The sequence below is a fragment of the Mixophyes fleayi genome, chromosome 3, assembly GCF_038048845.1.
Source record: "Mixophyes fleayi isolate aMixFle1 chromosome 3, aMixFle1.hap1, whole genome shotgun sequence".
Lineage (NCBI taxonomy): Eukaryota > Metazoa > Chordata > Amphibia > Anura > Limnodynastidae > Mixophyes > Mixophyes fleayi.
This window is the reverse complement of record NC_134404.1, coordinates 273,466,591-273,488,645: the sequence shown is the minus strand read 5'-3', so window position 1 is coordinate 273,488,645 and position 22,055 is coordinate 273,466,591. Positions and strand designations below refer to the sequence as shown.

The window sequence follows — 22,055 nt, the reverse complement described above, 5'->3', positions numbered from 1 at the left end:
AAATAAGATCTGGATACTATTTGCATTCAAAACCAGTAATACATTAAAAACAAGGGGGTCATGAGAAAATCATTAACACAAACCAGATTGCAAAGATGACCACTAGCAGAATAAAGGCTTAATGTCATACCTCACAACATGTCAGTCCCCTGCAGCCGGGGGCGTGACCACATTGTGATGGGGGTGTGGCTACAACCCAGAGGGCTGCCTACTAGGCCACTCATTAGATATTTTGATTCCCACCACAACATTCCCACCCGCAGGACAATCATGCCCCTAAATTCGGAACGGTCCCGCTGAAATCTGGGCTGTTGCAGTAATTCTTGTGAATTTAAGTACAGAAATATTCATATGAAATTGAGAAGACACCTGAGCACATTTAATGTAATCCAAATGCTCTTCTGGCTTAGAGGTTCTGATTGTTGTACTGTTCAAATGTATGTAGCCATAAGCATGACTACTAGTCCAACTCTAAACATTCTAAAATAAAACACCTGTGTTTGATTTACCTTTTTTTACTTCAGCATTGGCCCAAAATAAACTTGTAAAAATATGGAAAAAAAACAACTTTATTAACTACCACAAAAACAAGTATTGAGTATTATTTTAATAACTATAGCCTGATACCACTCTAGCCTCCATAAAACAGCAACATGTTCTTTAGAAAGAGCATTTCCTTTAAATGTCTTGTGATCTTGATAACTTTGCTGTATATTGTAAGATTGGGAAGGCCATGGCAAGTTTATAGATCCTTCTTCTGAGGGGGACTCAATTTTCTCATTCCTTGTATCCGGGACAAAAGTTGATTAATAAATTCCTGGAGGATAAAACAAATTATTAAAAGAATGTCTATTCAGTACAGAATCACATACCTATATGTATCATCATAGTCAATTTGCGTTATCATGTCAACATAAAACATCAAAAATGTACTCTGGGGCAGGTCAACGCAAAACATAAAACCGCAAAAAAACCCTCAAAAATACATTTTCACTCTAAGGGCTAGATTTACTAAGCTGCGGGTTTGAAAAAGTGGGGATGTTGCCTATAGCAACCAATCAGATTCTAGCTTTCATTTATTTAGTACCTTCTACAAAATGATAGGTAGAATCTGATTGGTTGCTATAGGCAACATCCCCACTTTTTCAAACCCGTAGCTTAGTAAATCTAGCCCTAAGTTTCAAATATAAACCATATATTCTTGTTGGAACACAGATGTATCACAGGTTGACATTTTAAAAGATTCCCAGGTAATTATTTCATTTGTGATTCTGTGAAAAGTGGAAAACATGCACTGTTAATGGTCCCAGAGCGCACTGGAGTTGAGGAACACTGCTCACGTCAATTACGTTAATTTACCGAATGCCAAGGTTTGCTTTTTTACATGACAGACGTTATTTTTGTTCTAAGTTTAATCTAAAATACAAATCACTGTAATGGCATCAACAGGGATTTTAAACAAGTGTTACCAGCTATAGCAAATCTGACAATAAAGCAGGAAGGAGCTGGGGGCCACAGGTCAAGTCTCAGAGGGCAGACTGTTGCCCATCGCTGGTTTAGCATATTTCAGGATTTGTCATCAAGACTTAATTACCCTCCAGGTGTAGGATCAAAATGTTAGAATCACTCAGGACCATGTTTGTTACTTGTTAATGGTTTCTGCTACTGTTTTTTTCTTCTGATTTTAGAGTTAAACTTTAAAGATAAAAAAATATTTTTTCTTTTGAAGGCTTGATATTGTAATGCATCACAGTGTGCACTTTACAATGTTTCCAGCAATGTTGTGTGGGATGTAAAGAAGTAGTTTCTATTTCTTTGCAATTTCAGTACGGAGAACAACTTCGGTGTTACATCATGCTTGATAGCATCAAGGGTTTTGTTCCCAGCTGAATCATTCCAGTCCTTGCCTCAGTCAGCTTCACATTCCGCCACATAAATAGAACTGAGAAGGTGATAGCACAAGTGGTTTTTATGTATATTGTGCTATGGAATGTATGACCTTGAACAGAAATTAAAATTAAAGCTACAGCAGTGAGACTTTATAATTATTATTAAATTATCCTATTTAATTGCTCATACTTTGGAAACATGAACTACATAAAAATAGTAGTTTAGAATATGTCTTTAGATTAAGATAAATTGTGCTCTGCCGGTATCTGCATGATGTTTGTATGGGTGCGCACATGGCGTAGCATGTCATGATAACAGTACGCTTGTATTTAAGTTTTTTCCCCCTTGTATTCTATGCTGCTGTCCTCCACATATAGCACTTCTTACCAAACTTTATTTCAAAGTATAAGGGGCATATCCAATTAGCATTCGTGCCTGCGATTACGCGCAGCGGCACGGGTCCCAATACCACGAAATCGCGGATTTCCGTGCGCACCCCATAGGGTTGTCAGGGGAAATCTCCGATGTTGCAATACCGTAATGACACTTGACAGACAGGCGCGTATGCTAATTGAATATACCCCTTAATGTCTAATAAATTATTGATGTACTGTACATATATCTGCATGTTATTCCTCTGGTTGAAATTTCTTGATATGTAAATAGTTATGAACCTATTATAAACATTTAACCATGGTAGACATATATAGACAGGCCTAGGACTGTAATATTTTTTTAAATTTAATATTGAAAAACAAACTTAAAAAACTAAATTACAAAAAAAAACAACATTTTTTCAGAGTGATAATGTCATCCAAATTCTGTATGACCTGTGTAATGAACTTTGATGCAAGTGCTTAAAACCAACTTCAAAATGTACAAAAAGAGCATGATTAAGGGAGAGCTGGGGGGGGGGGGGGGGTGGGGGAGAGGACAGAACATGTGCCTAAGGCCACTCTCTCTAATGGGCCCCCCTGGACCAGGGTTGGACAGAGTTGCAGCACCAGTCCCACCACTGCTACCATAGCAGCACAGCGGCACCTGCTCCCGCTCCCGGACACAATTGTGTACAAAGACTTCTGGCTCCCTTAAGCATCACATCTTTAAGTCAAGTTCACAAAGCTTGAGAGCCAGGACCCACTGTTTATGGTGTGGAAAAATAAGAGAAGAAAGAAGGTAATTATGATCCTCAAGGGTCACCATTATTAATTTAGTCACTTAATTCTAGACCATAAAGTCACCATTATTAAGTGCCCTGGGCCCCCCAAAGCCTTATTCCAGCTTTGAGTTTATAGACTCTAGTCAATAATCTACCAACTTTACATCAAGCCTGTAGTGTGTAGATATTTAGAGTTGAACGTAACCATTTTGTTTTACATAATTTTTTTTGTACATATGCTCCTGCGCATATACACCTGTCAGGAGGCGTCTCTCTTGTGGATGCTGGAGGGCAGGTCCAAGATGCATACTGACAATGACATGAATCTACCGCATATGCATTTGATGCCGGCCTAAATGCATCTTCAGATGTGTCTGGTTAAGCATACTATGCAAGATGCAAAATTGAAGGTCTGTGGTTTTTACTTAAATTGCATCCAACTCTATATCAGGCCCTATATTCACATAACATCACTTTCACAGCCATAGGAACATAGGAATAGGTCACAGCTCAATTTCAGTGCCTCTACAAATGTATCTTTCATTGAAGGAGAGTGGTGATGAAAATGATTGCAGAAAACATGTGGCAATGGCTGTATTGAGATCTACACAGTATCAATCTAGTGACTAACTAGAGGACCCATCACACTGTGTGACAGGTTAGAAGAGCTTCGTCCCGCATCTCAGGAAACTGGCGTTATTTCCCTAGCAGCAGTGAACAGGTTCTGCATGCATGTGCCACTGGGAATGAGATAATGAATGGGTTAGGAGAGAAATGGAGAGGTAAATGTAGGGTGCGAGGCTCGGTCTATTGCTTCAAAATTGATGATCACACCCCCCCATCATGTAGTGGCCCCACCACCTATCCTAGTTCCAAGGTTGGGAGGTATGCTGTTGTGTGTGAGAACAGGGCCACCATCAGGGGGGTAAGGGGAGTACATTTGTCCCGGGCCTGGGCTCAACAGGGGGCCCGGCGGCAGTGTAACACATACTTACCAGGGGGCCCGCTGTCTTCCAGTCTCCGTTGGCCTCCACTGCGTCTCTGCTGGTCTGCGCTGCTGTCTGTTGCTGTCTTCAGCCTGGCTGTCAGCATGACAGCCAGGCAGCAGAATGCGATCGCAGGGGTGAAGGAATCATTCCCCTGCAATCATGTGATCTGCCTGTGACAGCCAGGCAGCTGCCAATCATGATCGCAGGGGAATCATTGCTCTGCCCCTGCGATCATGTGATGTTCCCTTCTCACTGATTGTGTGGTGTGACCTGACGTCACACCACTGTTCCCGCCGCTGCAGAAGAAGAGGGAGCAGCAGCTGCAACATCTCAAACTAATTATAATTTATAGATTTTTTTTTTTAGGGCTTTCTGTTTGGGGTGGGGCGTCATTTGTACTGGGCCCCATGATATCTGATGGCGGCCCTGTGTGAGAAACCTGCAACATACTTGACAGCACCGTTTGTCAGGATGAGATAATAGACTAAGGGATTGTTTAAACTCAACAGCAGGCTTAATTGGCTTTCTAGGTTAAAAAATAAAATAAAAAAAACAAAAAAAAAAACAAAAAACTGGCATGCCTGTATACATACAGGGCAACAGTGAAAACTTGCAACTCTACCTCCTCCTGTACTATCACCCTCAGTGTGTGGTCAATACATTTTTTTTTACTTTTTTCAGACAGTCTCTAGCTGTGAGAGATGAACTTGTCAGATGTGGTAGGTGACCTTGGGAGGCTGACTCAGACCCATTCAATGGTCTGTATTCAACATGGCTTTAGAGAAAAAAGGAAGAGAAAAGAAAGGAGCTGCCGCTCCTGCAACTATGCTTTCCAAGGCCCAGACCTATGTGACCTGCCTACAAACCAATTTACATCAAACACTATGTTGTGACCATGTTTTACTATTTCCAGCATTCACATTTCCATCTTGGACAGCCTTCCTGAAAATTGGCACTCAAAATCATTTGCACTAAGCAGGTCCCAAAAGTGTAGCACGAGCATGCATCTATGTTTGTCATATGGTTGTGACACACGCACGTTTGCACACAAAATTATGTTCTGCTGTCCGGCACTTTTTTAGCTTTGTAAATGCCAAATTAGTACATTGCAATTTTAATTAACAGAAACTGTCAATGTATAAATTGATAATTATAAAAGTCAAACAAACCATGATAAAAAAAATTTTGGCCTGTGAATTTAAATATATCGAAATAACAAATATTTTAATAGAATTATTTAGCTAGAAAAACAGCTTGGTAAAATTGTGTTTTAATTAATTTGTTGGTATTTGTGACATGGGCAGTTAAAAAGCAATCTTGTGAATAATATACAGTAGTATGGTGTGAATAATAAAGTGACTTTACTTTAAGAAGTTTACCAAATCCTCTCCATTCTCAAGAATAGTACTTTGGTGGGGACCCTCCTCTGAACTTTAGGAAATGTCTTACAATTAAGATTTAATGATTAAAAATAAGAATGCCGGGTATATGCATCAGTAATATTCAGGGTGTCGTGCAGCAACACCCATCTAACAGAATGCGAGTGACGTATTTGTACAGCTCCTGCAAATACAACATGTATTAAGTATAAAAACACAGTAGGACAAGGGATTTCTCAAACATACAAATACATGACTCTTCTCTCTAAAAATACCAAACACTAATTGCCATTTACAAACTATCACTAAAATCCCATCAGCAAATTTGATTTTATATATGCTCACACCCATCACTAATGCATTCCCAAACAGACATATGCTTCCTGTGATGCTACCCGTAGGGGTATATTCAATTGGCCGCGTTACTGTCAAAAGTAACGCGGCTTGCGCACTATTACCGTTATTACGGTAATAGTGCACGTAATTACCGTTATTACGGTATCTTTAACGCTGGCTTTCTGCTACCAGCTCAGTCTGGGTTAGAATTACCACAATAATGGTAATACTATAAATTCTGCATTACTTTTGCGAGTAACGAGGCTAATTGAATATGCCCAGTAGAGTGTTCCCCAGTGCAGGACGGATTGGCAGCCACTGGTTCAGTGCTTTGTCCAGGAACTGGTTTATATCTTTTTAATAAATGTAACCAGCTGCATCAAGAGGTTCAAAACACAAAAAAAAGTGAAAAAGATCACAAATGACGTTTTAAGTGATCTCAAAACGAGACATTAACAGAATCACAACTGTTAAATAAGGCGCACAAATCTGTCTTAAAAAAAAACAATTACCTCCAGGGACTTAAAGCATGTATTTTACAGCATCTTCTACCAACGGGAGCAGATTAACACTTAAAGCTGCAACATTTCTATGTATGCAGTGTAAAATTTCTCAATGTTTTGCACACCTGATGATTTCAGATTTTAACACTTTTTACAAGAGGCAGAAAAAAAAAAAGTCACATATAAAGTTGCAAAATAAAAACAAACCTAAAATATGACACTTTTTACTGGAAATATACTTTTCTAAATTTACTCCTGCACTGCAAGTGTTTCAAATACATGGAGTTCACTGAAAGGAAGAAGTGGATACAAGAACAAAAACAAAGCTTAATGCAACAAAATAGGGATGTGGATCATTTGTGGGGGGAGGCTCATCACTTATGGATTTAGGCTGTTGCATGAGTTTTGCATCCTTGTAGAATCACACCATACAAAAAAATAAAAAAGTGCCAGTTTGGGCTATGGTGTCCACTTTTGGCAATTATGCAGAATGCCCCACTATACAATGTTCCCCAGCCTTGTTAGCAGAGATGGCAATGTAAGCCCACCCATCAAATTTGAAAAGACACTCATGGCTTACTCATTCCCCACATGAGTTCCATAGTTTTCGGGACCTCCTGGAACCAGAGGTAAAGTAAAACTTCTGTGGGGACAGGGCGTTGTGCAATGAGTCCTTTAATTGCTGGGTGCAGGGCCAAAATGACACGCTTCAAGATGCCATGAACGCTCCCATCCCAGACACTTCACAAGGACATGGACAGGATGTGGGAGAATAGTCTGCTCTCATGGGAGTCCAAGAGACCTACCAGAATAATATGAGAGCCTCCCAGGAATTCTAGGAGTGTGGGCAAGTATACTCTACACTTCTTTAATGAGTAGGCAATTGTTCCTAATAATAAAAAAAACAACAACATAATAGCGGTTGGGATACAGGAATTAGTGAGAGACTAGAGAAAACATTACATTGCAGGAGTCTCCTTGACATTCCAGGAGGTATTGGCATGTCTGTTACTATCACACGCTTTTATTACACAGGAATCTTAGTGAAGTGTGTTCCCTGAAGGAGGTTGAGTCTGTGTGTCAAGTAGAATTCAGAACAGTTCTAGCAAAGCGTTCCCCATATGTTACAGCAAGCAAGCTCTAATATGAGCTTAGAGGTAAGTGACATTTTCAATTTATTATTGAGATATAGATATATTTTAACATATTATCTCTATGTATATATATATATCAAAGTGGGCTGGTATACATTGGCATGCCATACCACCACTAATCCCCCCTACTGTAACTGACTCCGTAAATATGCAACGGATCTGTTGCCCTCCTATGCCTTCCATCCCCCTCCCTGTAACACAGCCTCACCATGCCCTCTCCCCTCTGCATAAGGCAGCCTCCCCTCCCCATGCAACAGCTTCCCTTTCTATGTCCCCAAGGCGTGTGACAGCTGCATCCACTGCCCCCCCCCCTCCCCATCTCATTGTTTGACAGCTTCCAAAACGAACAATTTTGGTTCTCCTGCATCCAATCCAGCTCCCAAAATGGAACTAGCAGTCCTGGAACAGCTTCTTTAATTAGGATCACACAAATGCAGCCAAAAACTTTTAAATACTGGGCATTAGGGCTTCACCAGTGGGTTCTGTTTAAGAACCCACTGGCGAAGCCCCATCTGGTTGTGAAACCCATTTGGACTACTACAGTTCTTACATATATATATTTTTGTGTTGCTTATTATTTTCATATTTTGTTTCACCAATACAGGAGAGAACTACTTGGCTACAGTAGCTATCAGAGAAACAAAACAGCCAAGCCGCTTAATCCTAAAACGAGACATTGTGGAAAGTCGATGGGTTGGAGAAGGTAGATTTATGAGGGATAAAGCCAAATTCAATAAGACTCTGAAGCACCAGACAAACAAAACTTCCTTCTACCAACCTTTTGGATGAGAGAAGTTGAAGAGCTTTACAAAGGTTGCAAACAGTTGAAATCTCTTAGTTCTAAATTACTTGACCTTTAATAAATTGCTGATTGCAAATGGAAAGACCCCTGTGGGTAGGGGTACGTTGACAGTCTTCAAGGACAACCTAAGTGCGAATTAATTAACAAATCTAAGAACGTTTTATGTAAAAGAAAAAAACAAACAAACAAATAAGGACAGTTCACTCACAGACATTTTTTATGCTCAGAAACAATGTATTACAAAGATGCCAATTGCCACTCCATGAAGAGAATTTAAAGCGAATTCTACTCAGAAGAGTAGCTTATCTGTATAGATAAGCTAGGCACATTAACACCCAAGAGGTTTAAATGGTGACTTTAAATCAGAGATTGTATTTTTTGACATGTCTGCATACAAGGATTTAAATGTTATATCCTCCATAAGTACAGATGTGTGTAAGTGATGGAACCCATGGAGACATGGGTCAACAGCTCCTGTGGAATGAGCAGGTGCATTAGTAGCCCTGAGGACAAGGTTCATTGCACATTGGTGCATCCACAGATTATGCATAACCGGATGAAGGAAGCAACATCCCTCCAGTCAGCTATCAGAATTCCCAGAAGACCAAATCTATCGTTTTCCTGATGCCCTGCCAATTGTGAGTTGTGTCCCAATTGCAGGACCTCCAGCTGGCAGCCAGTAGTGCCATGGGCACCTTGGCAAGTGCTGCCCCAGAATCAAATCTGAAAGTACAGTATATTGGTTTCACTGTTCAGGATCATTCGGGATTCAACTTTAGGGAGAGTACATTTGCCTTGACATCGTTCAATCAAGGCTGGTACTTTATTATGAATTCAATTTAGCATGTCACAGCTGACCTTAGCTGAGGTGAACCTATTTGAAAAGGCAAAGGGATGAAGGATATCCTTGTCATTAGTCTGGGAGAGCACGACTGCTGCTCCACTCTCTGAGGAGTTAACTTTGAGCGTATGGGCCTGACTAGGGTTGGGATCCCAGAGTATGGGTGCCATGGTGAAGAGACTAGAAGCCTCTGCAATACCTCTCGCATGGCTGTGATGTTCCTCGAGCATGCTGGAGAAAAAAAGGATAGCATTCAGGATGTCTTCTATAGGTCCTTAAAGAAGGAATTCATATCTGAATATATAGTGATTTAGTTAAACCCCAATAGTCTCTACACAATGAGTTAGGACCACCCTATTAGCAGAAGCGCTGTGTAGTGGCGGGTAGCATATTATGTGTGTAACTGAGAATTCTGCATTTTTATATACAAGTAGAAAGGCAGCTCACAGCAGTGTTTCTGTAAAATAGTCTTCAGTAACCATCTCTGTTCTCTACAAAAAATGAACACTGTATGGGTTGGAGACAGGATTTTGATGAACTCTCACTTCAAGTTCTGAATGAGACCAGTTCCCAGTGACTGGAATTGACACATCAGCACCCAGATAGTTTTGTGGGTTACAAATGCTGTCAAAAACCCCAAAAAAACAAAAACAAATGCCCCCCTTTCCCAAAAAAAACCCCAAAACGAATAAAAAATGTGGGTCACATAAAGTGATAACAGTTAATACCTTGCCTGACTCAATAGTTTATGTTTGGGAATTTGCTCCCTTCTGAATTGCTAGGCGGTCCCAAAACCCGTAATTACAACCCTGTGGCTTTCAGATTCATGTAGTCAACAAACAATCAGGATCAGGATCGTCCTACCTAAAAATCAGGACAGTTGGGAAGCATACCTTTTAACAGATACAACGAGTAAAGGTTAATTAGTCTGGTTACAAAAGGGTGATGTGATTAAGTACCTGCATCATTTTCAGTTGAACAAATTATACATAAGGAAATAAAAAGTAATTACCTCTGTTGGCTTGTAGCAGTCTACTAAAGATTCCTAAAAGAAACATTTCAATAAGTTTGTTATGGAATAAAATGAAGCACACGAAGAAGCACAAACAATGGTTTAGCATTATCAAAACATTCCCATAACATAAGGAATTGATGTGTTACTGCTAGTTCATAAACTCTAGAGTAACCTCAAACAACCATAAGAGTGAAATAAAATAAAAAAAAACAAAAAAAAAAAAAAACACAACAAAACTTACCCTTTGAGTTGTGATTAGAGACATGCTACTTGCCCTTTTACACTAATGTCCAAACCATGCATTAAAACCGCTGGTTTACTAGCATCGATACAGCCAGAGGTAGAGAGTCATGAATTGAACTGGCCGGTAGCTATTTGAATTAGTTACATGCTTTACATTATTGGTCTTGCACAACATAGTGCTTTTAGAGCAGAAGAATAAACTCTTCAGCCATTAACAGCAGAAAATCACATTAAACAGGATGAATAGTTATTTATGGGATCAGTCTCAATTGTAATCAATGCATGAGAAATGACATGAATTTTATTTATTTTTTTCCTTTTTAAATGTGTGCTAACAGTACAATAGATCGTATTGATAAAAGCACAACAGAAAACACTTTTAACATAGAAAACAAAGCATTCGTTTTACCTGTTTTACCCAGTGCTTATGTGTGAACGAAACCGAAGAGAAAATTGGCTTGCCAATTTTGGAGTTTGAAATCATCTCATTCCCCTTCACATTTTGTTTAATATATATTATATAAACAAAAATGTATAACTCATTCTATTGAAAGCTATACTGGAACAAAAACAAAGGGTTATAGATTATAAAAAATTAAATAGATTGTACCTGTAATTTAACAACTCGTTCTTCCTCAGTGGATGCATCTAGAATGTCATCTATGTCTATCTCTACTTCTGGCATTTCTTCTTCCTAAAAAGGAAAAATAAAGAAAAACTAAACAAAAAATTCAAAATATACCTTGCAGCTTAACAAAAATTAATTATGTTACAAAATGGAAGACAAAACCTACAAAAAAGGCATTACGTCTATAGGTTGCATTACGCAATAAAAAAAGGACTACATCCAATTAAACTGATGTAGCTTTAGAATGACTAATAATCATTAAAAGTAATAAATTCACAGAGGACAGACATTGATTGTTTTTTTGGCTACCGTAGGTTTAAAAAGTAGAAAATGTTTTATTATTTCTTTTCAAATATCTGTTGCCCTTATTGGCTGAGGAAATACTTTATGATGTAAAAGACTAATTTTACAAACCTGTGAATGAGAAACATTAACACCAGTGGCGCACGCAGGGGGGGTTTCTGAGTCTCTAGAAACCTCCCCTGCGCTAAGTGGCCAGTGTTCTATACAGCAGCCGCGGCGCTGTCAAAGAATACGGCGGTGCTGTATTGTATACAGCATCGCCGCAGACGCTTCTTAGACCGCGCCGCGGCTGCTGTATATAGGACAGCGCTGGCGAAACGGGGGGTTTTTTTGGGTCGGCGGGGGGGAAACCAACCCCCCCCCCCCCCGACAATCCTCCGTGCGCCGCTGAACACAATGGACCAGAGTAATTAAGGAGAGCAAAGCATAAAAAAGGAGTAACTTTGCACCTGGACAAAACCATGCTGCATTGGAGAAGTGAGGTAAATTTAAAAATGTGGGGACAGATTTATAGTTTGGATAGAGCATGTCCTAGATTAGCTTTAAATTTCAGTGTAAAAATAAAAGCCATCAAGTATTTGTACGCTTCATGAAAAAGCAGCCAGTATTTTCCTTATGTGTAAAATAAGGAACTAATTTGCACCCCTTGCATTGTGACCTGGTTTGTCCATGAGAAAATGTGCTCTTTTTTTGCTTTGCTCTCCTTAATAACTCAGGCCCAATGTGCCCAGGAGGGGGAAAAAAAAAAATACAACACACTTGGGCCAGACTATACAAGCACAGTGAAGTCCCTCCACACCGGACTAAGCATTATTATATATATTTTCCAATAAAAGTGGATGAGTGCTGTTCTATTTGAGCTTTTTACTTTAAATTGCACACATCTGGTTGATTAATGTATTAAATAGAAATTAAAATTTGAGGATAGTGTGTAGACTTTTTTTGATTATTGTAGATAATCATGTATAATGTAGCTTTTAAAAAATTACATTGACAAAATTGCTTTGTTACTGTGATGAAACGTGGTGCTACTGGACTAAGGACTTTTTACTCATCATCCGTTTCTCACAGTTTAATATACTTTTTAGTCCCTGGCCCAGTCTAAAGTATATACATCAGAGCATCGGTGTATTGTGTGTATTATTTCATGCTATTTGGGTACATTTTGCCCTTGCTATTACCTGCAATATTGTATGTATTAGAAATAAAGAATATTGCGATATTGTATGGAAATAACAAGATGGCAGAAGTAATTTTGCTTGTGTTAGCTAAAGGAATTACCATTTGTCTCAAATGTCCATTGTTATGAGTTGTGGCTTAGATCTAGTTTGTAATCAGAACAATGTCTGAGTGAGTCAACAGGTAATCTTAGAGGTTAGGCTAGAACTTCTTGATGATATGCAATGTGCCTCCACAGTAATATACTGGCTGAAATAGCATTGGGAAATGTATTAACATGTATCAATATAAATGTCATTTTATCAAAATCTATCACAGACTCAGATTGTGCAATGCTGCAGACACAATGTGTCAAATGTGTTATTGTTTCACACAAGCATGAAGTGTCATCCCCTGATGTTCTACTGTAACCTTTTGTTTAGTGTATCCAGCCAAATAGCTAATTCAGTCAAGCAATTCCATTGTATAATCAAGGTAACAGAGATGGTATGTCTAACAGCTAAAGTGTCCACTGATAGACCTCTGCTGAAAGGAGGAGGATTGAAACATTTGGCCCTACTCCCTGTGTATACAGCGAAGAATATAAGAAGAGCAGAATACCAAGAGAGCTATTCTAGCTTGGAGGATCCGGGTCATAGTTGCCAATTCCGCTTATAACAAGAGGAATTGGGCCTTTTTTTTTTTTTTTAAACTTGTGGGTTTTTTCGCTGGTGGCAAATTGCAGGTTTTTGGGCTTTGCAAAAACGTCTGTCAAGTTCATCGCTATCAAAACACTTTTTTTCTTTAAAAAAAAAGAAGCTTTATTGCGTAAAAGAACGGTTCAGTGTTATACACTGCTAGTCTCTTCTTATGTGGGAGTGACCTCAGTTGTTGGTAGATATGTGTTAGCAGGAGCGCTCAGCTCAAGTATATAGCTGCCTGCAACTTGCAATAAGCGCACTACTCTAGGTGAACCCGCCTCCAGCTCATTACCACGACAACAGGACTGACGGAGCGGCGGAACCAAGAAGAGGTGAGAGAAGCCCGAGGACTCAAGAAGTGTGAAATCCGGGTCACCCGGTGTGTTACAGTGGGGAACCTGTGTAGGAATGCACGGGGTGGGTATAGATGAGGGCCCCAGTAACCAGGAGGATTTAAAATGGAGAAAGGCGTCAATTGTGTCACTGCTTTAATAATCTTTACAGTTTGTAGAAATCTTTATATGTATTTATTTAATAATGAACAATAAACTTTGTAGTTTTCGCTACAATAGCACCCCTGTCCCCTGTAAGTTGGGCTTTTTAGGATTGGTTTGGGCTTGCTTTTGGCTTGTTTTTCATTTCTGAGTTGGCAACCATGAGATTCCTGGTGTACAAGACATCAGCAAAAAAGAGTCTGGGCATTTTAGTGCCGCTGGAGGAAACCCTAACAGGACAGGGTTTGTGTGAGCCAGTAGCCTGGGCTGGGTGACATGGTAACTGTCTAGCTAAACGGTAGTGGTAATATTGCAGTCTCTAAAAGAGACTGAGATAATTACTTTGGAGCGCTGACTGCAAGAGGCTCCTGGAGGGCACATGCTACCATTTACCTTGTATCTTGTGAACATCTTGTGGTGTTGTAATAAAGCCTTATTTTGGATATATTCTGGTCTACCCGAGTGAGTTGAATCCCACAGAGGGTAACTGCCATTCCAGCTAAGGGTGGCATCCTCAGTTACCTTAGATCAAGTTTAGGGAACCCTTGGACATCCTTTGGGTTTTAATGACAATGCAATAGCACTCCAGTGTTCTTGCATTGTACAAACATCCAGTTGTGAACACTCGTTGTACAAATTGCAGGGCCAGGAACTTAAAATGATCCAAAGCTCTATGACTGCACCAAACGCTGCCACAGATGTGAAGTTTGTAAACATAATTTAAGATTAGGTGCCTGTTCTCTAGTCTCAGGAGTACAGTTATTAAAGGCATCCATACATATTATAAGATTACACCTTTGTATTAAAGTATCTAAAAAGCCTAAAATACAACCTGACTTTAAAAACAGAAATAAATACCATTCAAAAATTTGTGTTATATATAGTGCATTCTTCTCCCTTCTGCAACTCACAGCTTGTACACCATATATAGCCTCTGTTTGAGGAAAATCTGTTTTAGTGAAGACTGTTTATATCCAGAACATTAATGGCTATCTTACCTTTGTGCACAATCTTCTTTACAAATGAATACAGTAGTTGCCTAGTTAATAGGAAGGTTATGTGGGCTATTTAAGCCCCCTAGGATACCAACAGCATGCATTGCAGTCAACTCTTGTCAGCATGAAGAGGTCAGATGGGCTGCTGGAAGACTGTGCCTTTGATGCTGGCATCCGATAAGCTTTTGCTGCTTCCACTACTAACAGCGCATGGTGTAGGTCTTTGGTCACCTGAATGAAACTCTCCAATTCAATGCACTACCTATTAAACTGTATAAAAAAGCATTTTTAAACTTGAGTCTCCTATATATTTGGTACTGTCTTCTAGATATTTATGGGGATTGCTTGTTCCTAATAAGCAGCTTGGATTGACTGAACAGTTCCTTTTAAACCTCACTACTCCTACATTCAGAAAACATTTTGGACACTAGGGGCTAGATTTACAAAGCTGCGGGTTTGAAAAAGTGGGGATGTTGCCTATAGCAACCATTCAGATTCTAGTTTTCATTTTAGTACTTTCTACAATAAGACAGCTATAATCTGATTGGTTGCTATAGGCAACATCTCCACTTTTTTAAACCCGCAGCTTAGTAAATCTAGCCCTAACACTTTTCAAAGTGAATTGATCCCTACTACACTTATTGTAGACCCTCTCCCCTCTGGGCTGATGTAAGAGAATCCACAATATTGGGTACCATAGTACACGAAAATGTGCATAGGCAAACATTGCGGTGATGTTTGGCCACACATTGCCGAGAAATAAATCGACCCCTATGTGTATCTCATATGGAAAAATGTTTTTATTTGCATGTTGATATACTTAAATTGTATTTTGTATCTAAATAATTTATTGATTGATTGAATGATTTACTGCATATGGTTAATTTTTGATCAGTAATGTATTTAAAATTAACTTTTCAATTACTTTAGCATCTGGTCTGGTTTGTTTGGAATTGTACACAAAGCATTTCACTCTACTGTCTCTAACTGCTTTCATGTGGTCAAACATCACACTACAGTTATTGCAGGAAGCACATTAGACTTCTCAGCCACTGTAGGGCGGGCACAGGGGCACTTTAATCTTACCCTATCACCTTGGGAGATTAAAGATGTCCCCTTATTTGTGAGGTCATCTGCAGCCATCTTCAAATCCTTTGTTTTGTGGGGGGGTTTTTTCACTCCGTGTTTAAAGCCATATTGAATTCATCAATTTCTGTGAGTAAAATGCAGGGTATATCACACTAGTGCCTTAAACACTCAAGTGGATTTCAAAACACTGATTAAGTTCTCACTTTCAGCTGTATAACAATGTTGGACTTTTTAAAAGAGAAAAGCTATTTAAATAAGACATGGGTGCTTGAAAAGCACCAGTGTCATACCATCCTTTTTCAGCTACATAGTAAGTTAATATCATTCTATGTATCTTTTTACATAAACTATTACATAATTCCTATATATTGTATCAAGTTGTGTTTTACATTTCAAAGCACCAAATATCCAGAGTCCGGAACGAGTACTGTACCTGTAACTATGAAGTGTCTGTATCCATGAGCAGGCATCCCCACCAACAGCTACAATTTCAACATCACTATCTTATGTATCAAATGCACACCTGTTTGTTTATATATTAAATATAATAATAATAATAATAAATAATAATAATAATAATAATAATAATAATAATAATAATAATAATAATAATAATAATAATAATAAATAATATGGCTTGGCACATTTTCTGAACTATATCCAAATTGGAGCTTTGACATTTTAGAACTTGACCATTTAAAACTGTATTCCACTTTTGAATGGTTACTTCTCTTGCTCTGCTGAAAATTAAATATCCTAGAAAGCAAAATAGAGTATGCAAAAAGGTGACTGCTTCTCCAGTGAAAATATAATGTCCCATAAATAAATTTTTTATATAATTCTCAGTATAAGTTTTTATACTAAACATGCATTCAGAATTGTACAAAGGCATATTCTGTATACTCTGCCAAGACTCCATACAACACAGGCATTACATTGTTTTCCACAACAAATACAAGCAAAACCCATAGGAACAGTTGCATATTTGTGCACAATAGCAATTTATTCTCGAGAAAAAACCCAAACAAATCCTAGAGTGGCATAATTAGATAGATTTAGTAGATGTGAATTCTCAAGCATGCCTACGTCAAAATAGATCAGATACACAACCAGAACTGCAGGGCTGTGGAACATTTTAAGATCTTAAAAAAGGAGGATGAAGTTTGTATCATGGACAATGAAGTTATTCATGAAACCAGCTGAAAAATAAAAAACACAGGCAGACTGACTGGGTTTGATCAACAAAAAAAATTAAATGAAATATCTTTATCAAAATCATCACTGCACTGCAATGTTTCCTGAACCATACATAATATAGAATGTGTATGCACGATCAGCAAAGAGTGCTGTTTCTCAGCAGTTTAAAGGTGGAGAGAATCCAAATGCTGAATGTGTAGGATAATAATAGGCACTGCTTGACACCATAGCAGAAAACACTGGTTCGCATAGCTTTGCATTGTGTTTAAAATTACAAGTGAACAGAATGCACGCAGCATGTAAGACTGAGACCATTTAGTTCCGAGAGGGAAGATTATAAATAGCTGTGTGCAGAGGAAAAATTCATGACAAACTGTTCTGGGCTTCCTATTAGTACAGTATGAGTGTGTCTGACTTTTTTTTTTTTCCGGCCAAGTAGTCTCATTTATTTAGTCTCTGCAATAGGATATTTTAGAACAAGGGCAAGTTAAGGGGACAGTCAGGGTGAAAGCAAAGTTAATATTTCAGAGAAAATAATAATAATAATATATATATATATATATATATATATATATATATATATATATATATATATATATATATACACACACACACACACACACACACACACAAGTTAACCCGTGCATGATACTCATGCATTCTAGTCAAATCAAGCTACTTAAGGTGTTAAAAAAGGTTCTTGTCATGCATTTGGGCCATAGCCCAGGTCTCAACCACCAACCACTCCCAACTGTCACTTCTCCGTGTATATATATATATATATATATATATATATATATATATATATATATATATATATATATATATATATATTGGGGGTATTGAACCAATTTATAAAGTTTGAGAAACACTTTTAGAGGTAGAGCCAGACAAAATTCTAGAACAGTCAAACATGGTGAGCATGATATAGGGTATGCAAACAGCTGCACCCTTGTGGGCCACAACCTATTTATAGCTTTATATCTGTCATCTAATATACTTTTAAAGAGCTTCGCACATCTCATGATAACAAACTAGAGGCCGAGGCACACATGTAAACATATTCCCTTTTCAATGAGGATTCAGCAAATTTGATCCAGTTCCTATTACGAACTCTTTTTATATAGAGTAAGAGTTAGCTTTTCCACTAGGTACACATATCCTAAGGGGTAACACACTTCAGTAATCACAGTTTTTCATTTGTTGCAAATTCATTTACTTTTATTTTAAAAATACATCTTCACAATAGTTTTGTTTAACATTTATGTGAAATAGTATTTTGATATAAACGTACTCAAAATTAGGAAACTACTTAGTGTAAATGAACGCTCTTTAGCGCATTAGGGATTTAACTTCACATGATAGTACATTATAGACAATGGTTGTCTAATCTTTTGAGTTAAACTTTTATGTATTTTTTAAACATGTATTGCCATTTTAAATGTAGCGATCACAACCTTTTTATGGTCAAGTTTACAACCTTCTATACATTTTATATGTCTACCTTTTAACTGTGTAGACATTATTAACATGTAGAAATTCTGTTGTAGACATTTTCAGTCGACATTGCAACTACATCCCAACTGGGCTGCCATGGAGTATATTGATGAGAAGGAATTAAGGGTAAGCAAATTCCACCTTCTTCCTCTTCAATCCTCCAATGGCAGCCATCAAAGTGAGATGTACCTAGGGGGAGGGCAACAAACAAACAAGTCAGTCAGTCACATCTACTGCAAAATCATTCAGTGGCTGTGTGGATAACATGTTTTACAAACAGAGTCAATTGAGGATTTGCTATCCAGATGGTAATGACGAGTAAAATTATGGATAGATGTCCATCCAGCTGCTCTACAAAGCTCTGTATCCGAAGCCACAGAGTTTCTTGCCCAAGGTGTTTACTGTGCTTTTGTTGAGTGAGCGCTAGATCTCTGGCACTTAACACCTATTCCTCTTATATGCCTGTAAAATTACTTTTCTGATCCCTATGGAATTGGCGTGCTTAGAAGGGTGCGTGCGGGTTCCTCTAGGGAGCACAAAGAGTTCTAAACTCCTCACTACAATGTAGTCAACAGTTAGGGTCATATCATTACTTGGTGCTATTTTCATTGCACCCCCAGAGTGACTAGTACCTTGGCAAAAGTTCTCTGAGATGTTATCAACCCTAAGGGAAGGTATGTGAACTGAGCGTTGACTGAAGTGCCAGAATCTAAGAAATTTCCTGTGATTACTTGCAACAGGAAATTAAAAACAGGCATCCTAAAATAGGGCTATGAATGTCTGATGGCCAGAAGGACGGAATTCACACACTGGAAAGTGCTTGATATGGGCAAACTTGATGAGCTCTTCAAATCCAGAACAGCGTAAAAGGTCTTTAGTAATTTTCTGAAAAATAAGTGTCTGGAACCAAAAGCCTTGTGTCTCCTTGACCTGCAGGAACACTAAAAAGTGCACAAGCATTTCTTAAGGTTTGCAGCCTGTTTTGCAAGGTTACCAAATCTATTTTGTGTTGACAGAGTACTGGATTAGACAAAGAAGTTCCCCGTGGAATATTGATGAAATGATCTTGTATCAGTTTCTTACAATATTTAACACCCATTGATCTGTGATATAGTGTGTCCATATTCCTGTATACTGTGCAATTTGTCCCCTACTGGTGTTAGCAGGGACAGATTCTGTCAATCAACTTTGAGATGTTCTCTGAATTGACCTTCTTCTGAATGCACAAAAATGACTGTTTAGCAGGAATATTCTGCCTGGTGTATTTTCTCCCTGACTTATAACTTTATACCTATTGGAAGTGCTGAGCCAAGGAAGAGTAGAAGTACTAAAACCCTCTTCTATCTTGTGGCAAGTGGTGATATTTACATCCAGAAGAGTCCATTTTTTCTCCAAAGAACAGGGACTTTTCAAATGGAAGACTGGGTAAATTATTTTTTGACAAAGCATTTGATGAACAAGAGCATAAAAGCTTGCCTAGTCACCACTGCATGACTTCAATGCTCTTCAACATGTATTGTTTGCTCACTTTTTCTTGGACAGTCTCTCTCCTCACAATCTAAGTGCCCTGGCCACCAAAATCATAGCCACACCTGATTTCAAAGTGGTAACTGTAATATGAAGCTTCTTAAAATAACTTCATCTTCCTATCCATGAGAACCCTCAGGTGACCGCCCATTAAATTGGTTTAGTAGTTATGAATGATATACTAGCTACAGGTGCATCTACGTTTGGGAGCAAGCTCCACTTTTCATCTTCAGCACTGAATGGACAGACTTTCTAAAGCAATTAGAATGTATGACTATTTCCATTCTTTATTAAGAAGTCTTTCACAACCAGATGTACAGGAAAGCTCTACCCTTTCTACTGAAAATAGATTTACAAGTTTCAGTGTCAGTTGGTTAGTCACTTATAACCAACCATAGAGCTGTATATATGATTGAGCAAAACCTCCTCATTGTCTACATTAAACATCCAAAAGGTGTTTATTTCCTCTCTCTGGATTCATTACTAGAAGTGTGTTCCAAATTCCATGGAGAACCCAATTCTGACAGAGAATTTCCCCTCTAAAACCATTCTGCTTCACTGGTATTCCAGGAAAAGGATCACGAATACAAGAGATAATTTGTTTTAAAAGAAGAGTATGTTACATAGATAAGTTACCCAGTGGTGTTTAAATGCTGCATCTGACTTGTAAAATGCATGCAAAAGCATGTAAAAATAAAACCCGTACTATGCATCCATGCCCATTTGGATGCATACTGGCATCTGGGTGCATTTGCAGTGCATCAACAGTCAACCACATAGCTGGTAGCTTGGGAAAACCACTTGTGATTGGCTGAGCAATTCATGAGTCTCAGTCCATTGAATCAACTCTTATTCTGCGATGGTCCAGTGGTCAACACATGGAAGGGGGTGCTTGTTTTTGTTTTTTAATTATACTTTATTTTTACAATTCTGGTTGTATTTTATTTGCTTTTTATACTATATTTGTATATAGGACAGTTCCTACTGTGAATCCCTGGGGTGGCAAAATTGCCAATCCAGGGGTCCCAATACTCATTATTAGCTATATACCCACAACCAAATTGTTTCTGGTAGCCTCTTTGAGAGGCCTGGGCTTGGTTACCTATTGCAGGGGGACCTCACACTGCAGGTTTTCCTGCAACAGTGACTTTTGCATATTACTGTACATTGTGACTAATGTTAGAAACGCTACTATTGTTGGCTATTGGTTTAATAATGTCAAACTTGGCCATAACATGTGTACACACTGCAGCTCATTTTTCCTCACCAGCCTCCCCTGTAATTCATTTCCCACCTCCAGCACCTAATGAAGCCATAATCCTAAATACACCTATAGCTCTAAAACTATCTTTAACAAACTTGCCTCTTCTGTCTTGACATCAGATATGCTGCCTTTATGGGGTATAGTTACAAGTTACATCTCATATTTTGTAACTGTGCGTGGGGCCCACCAATGCGATATCTGCCATAGTCTTAATCTGCTTTAAAGCAGCCCTGCAACATACACAGCAAAATGTCAATAACCACAAACTCAGGTTGTCTTTTTTTTTTTTTTTTTTTTTTTTTAAACATAAGTTACTGATGTGCGAATTTCAAGTATGTCACCCTAATAGCACCCACATGAATCAGATATAGCCATTTATTTAACAGATTTATGGGCATATTTGAATAGTTGAAACACTATAGCAGCTGTTCACTATGTACACAAATAAGCCATATCACAATTGATCATCAACATATTTCATCAGCTGTCAGTAGAGCATTATTTATGTATAATAGGTTTTACCTTCTCCATCTACCTGCATAAAGTCACTGACATTATGTGCACCTGGCTGGTAGCAACAGAAGTTTGCAACTTGGACAGAGAATTCAACTAATTTATTATTTAAATAAAAAAAATAAAAAAATTATTTTATTAGTGTAGCCATTGTATTCAATAGTGATATCATCACTGATATATGAAGAACAGTGATGTCACTCCTGTCAAATTTTACTTACATTTGCAGAATAGTGATGTTACAACAGGCTTTAAAAGTGTTTTGTGATAGAACAGACAGTAAAATACATCTGAATAGCGAAGCATCTCATACATGTACATTTCTTTGTACGTCCTCATTAAAATAAATGATATTAGAACTCACATTTGATATTTTAT

General features: G+C 38.3%; 1 protein-coding gene across 1 annotated transcript in view; it reads right to left on the bottom strand.

The window, feature by feature from the left end:
- Positions 1–592: 592 nt before the first annotated feature.
- Positions 593–22,055, bottom strand: part of PPP1R14C (protein phosphatase 1 regulatory inhibitor subunit 14C) — a 58,928-nt gene continuing 37,465 nt past the window's right edge. The window contains exons 2-4 of the mRNA XM_075203611.1: positions 10,922–11,005; positions 10,066–10,098; positions 593–817 (exon numbers count right to left, since the gene is read on the bottom strand). Coding sequence (XP_075059712.1) covers positions 743–817; positions 10,066–10,098; positions 10,922–11,005 — 192 coding nt within the window. The 3' untranslated portion in view covers positions 593–742. The remainder of the gene's footprint in view (positions 818–10,065; positions 10,099–10,921; positions 11,006–22,055) is intronic.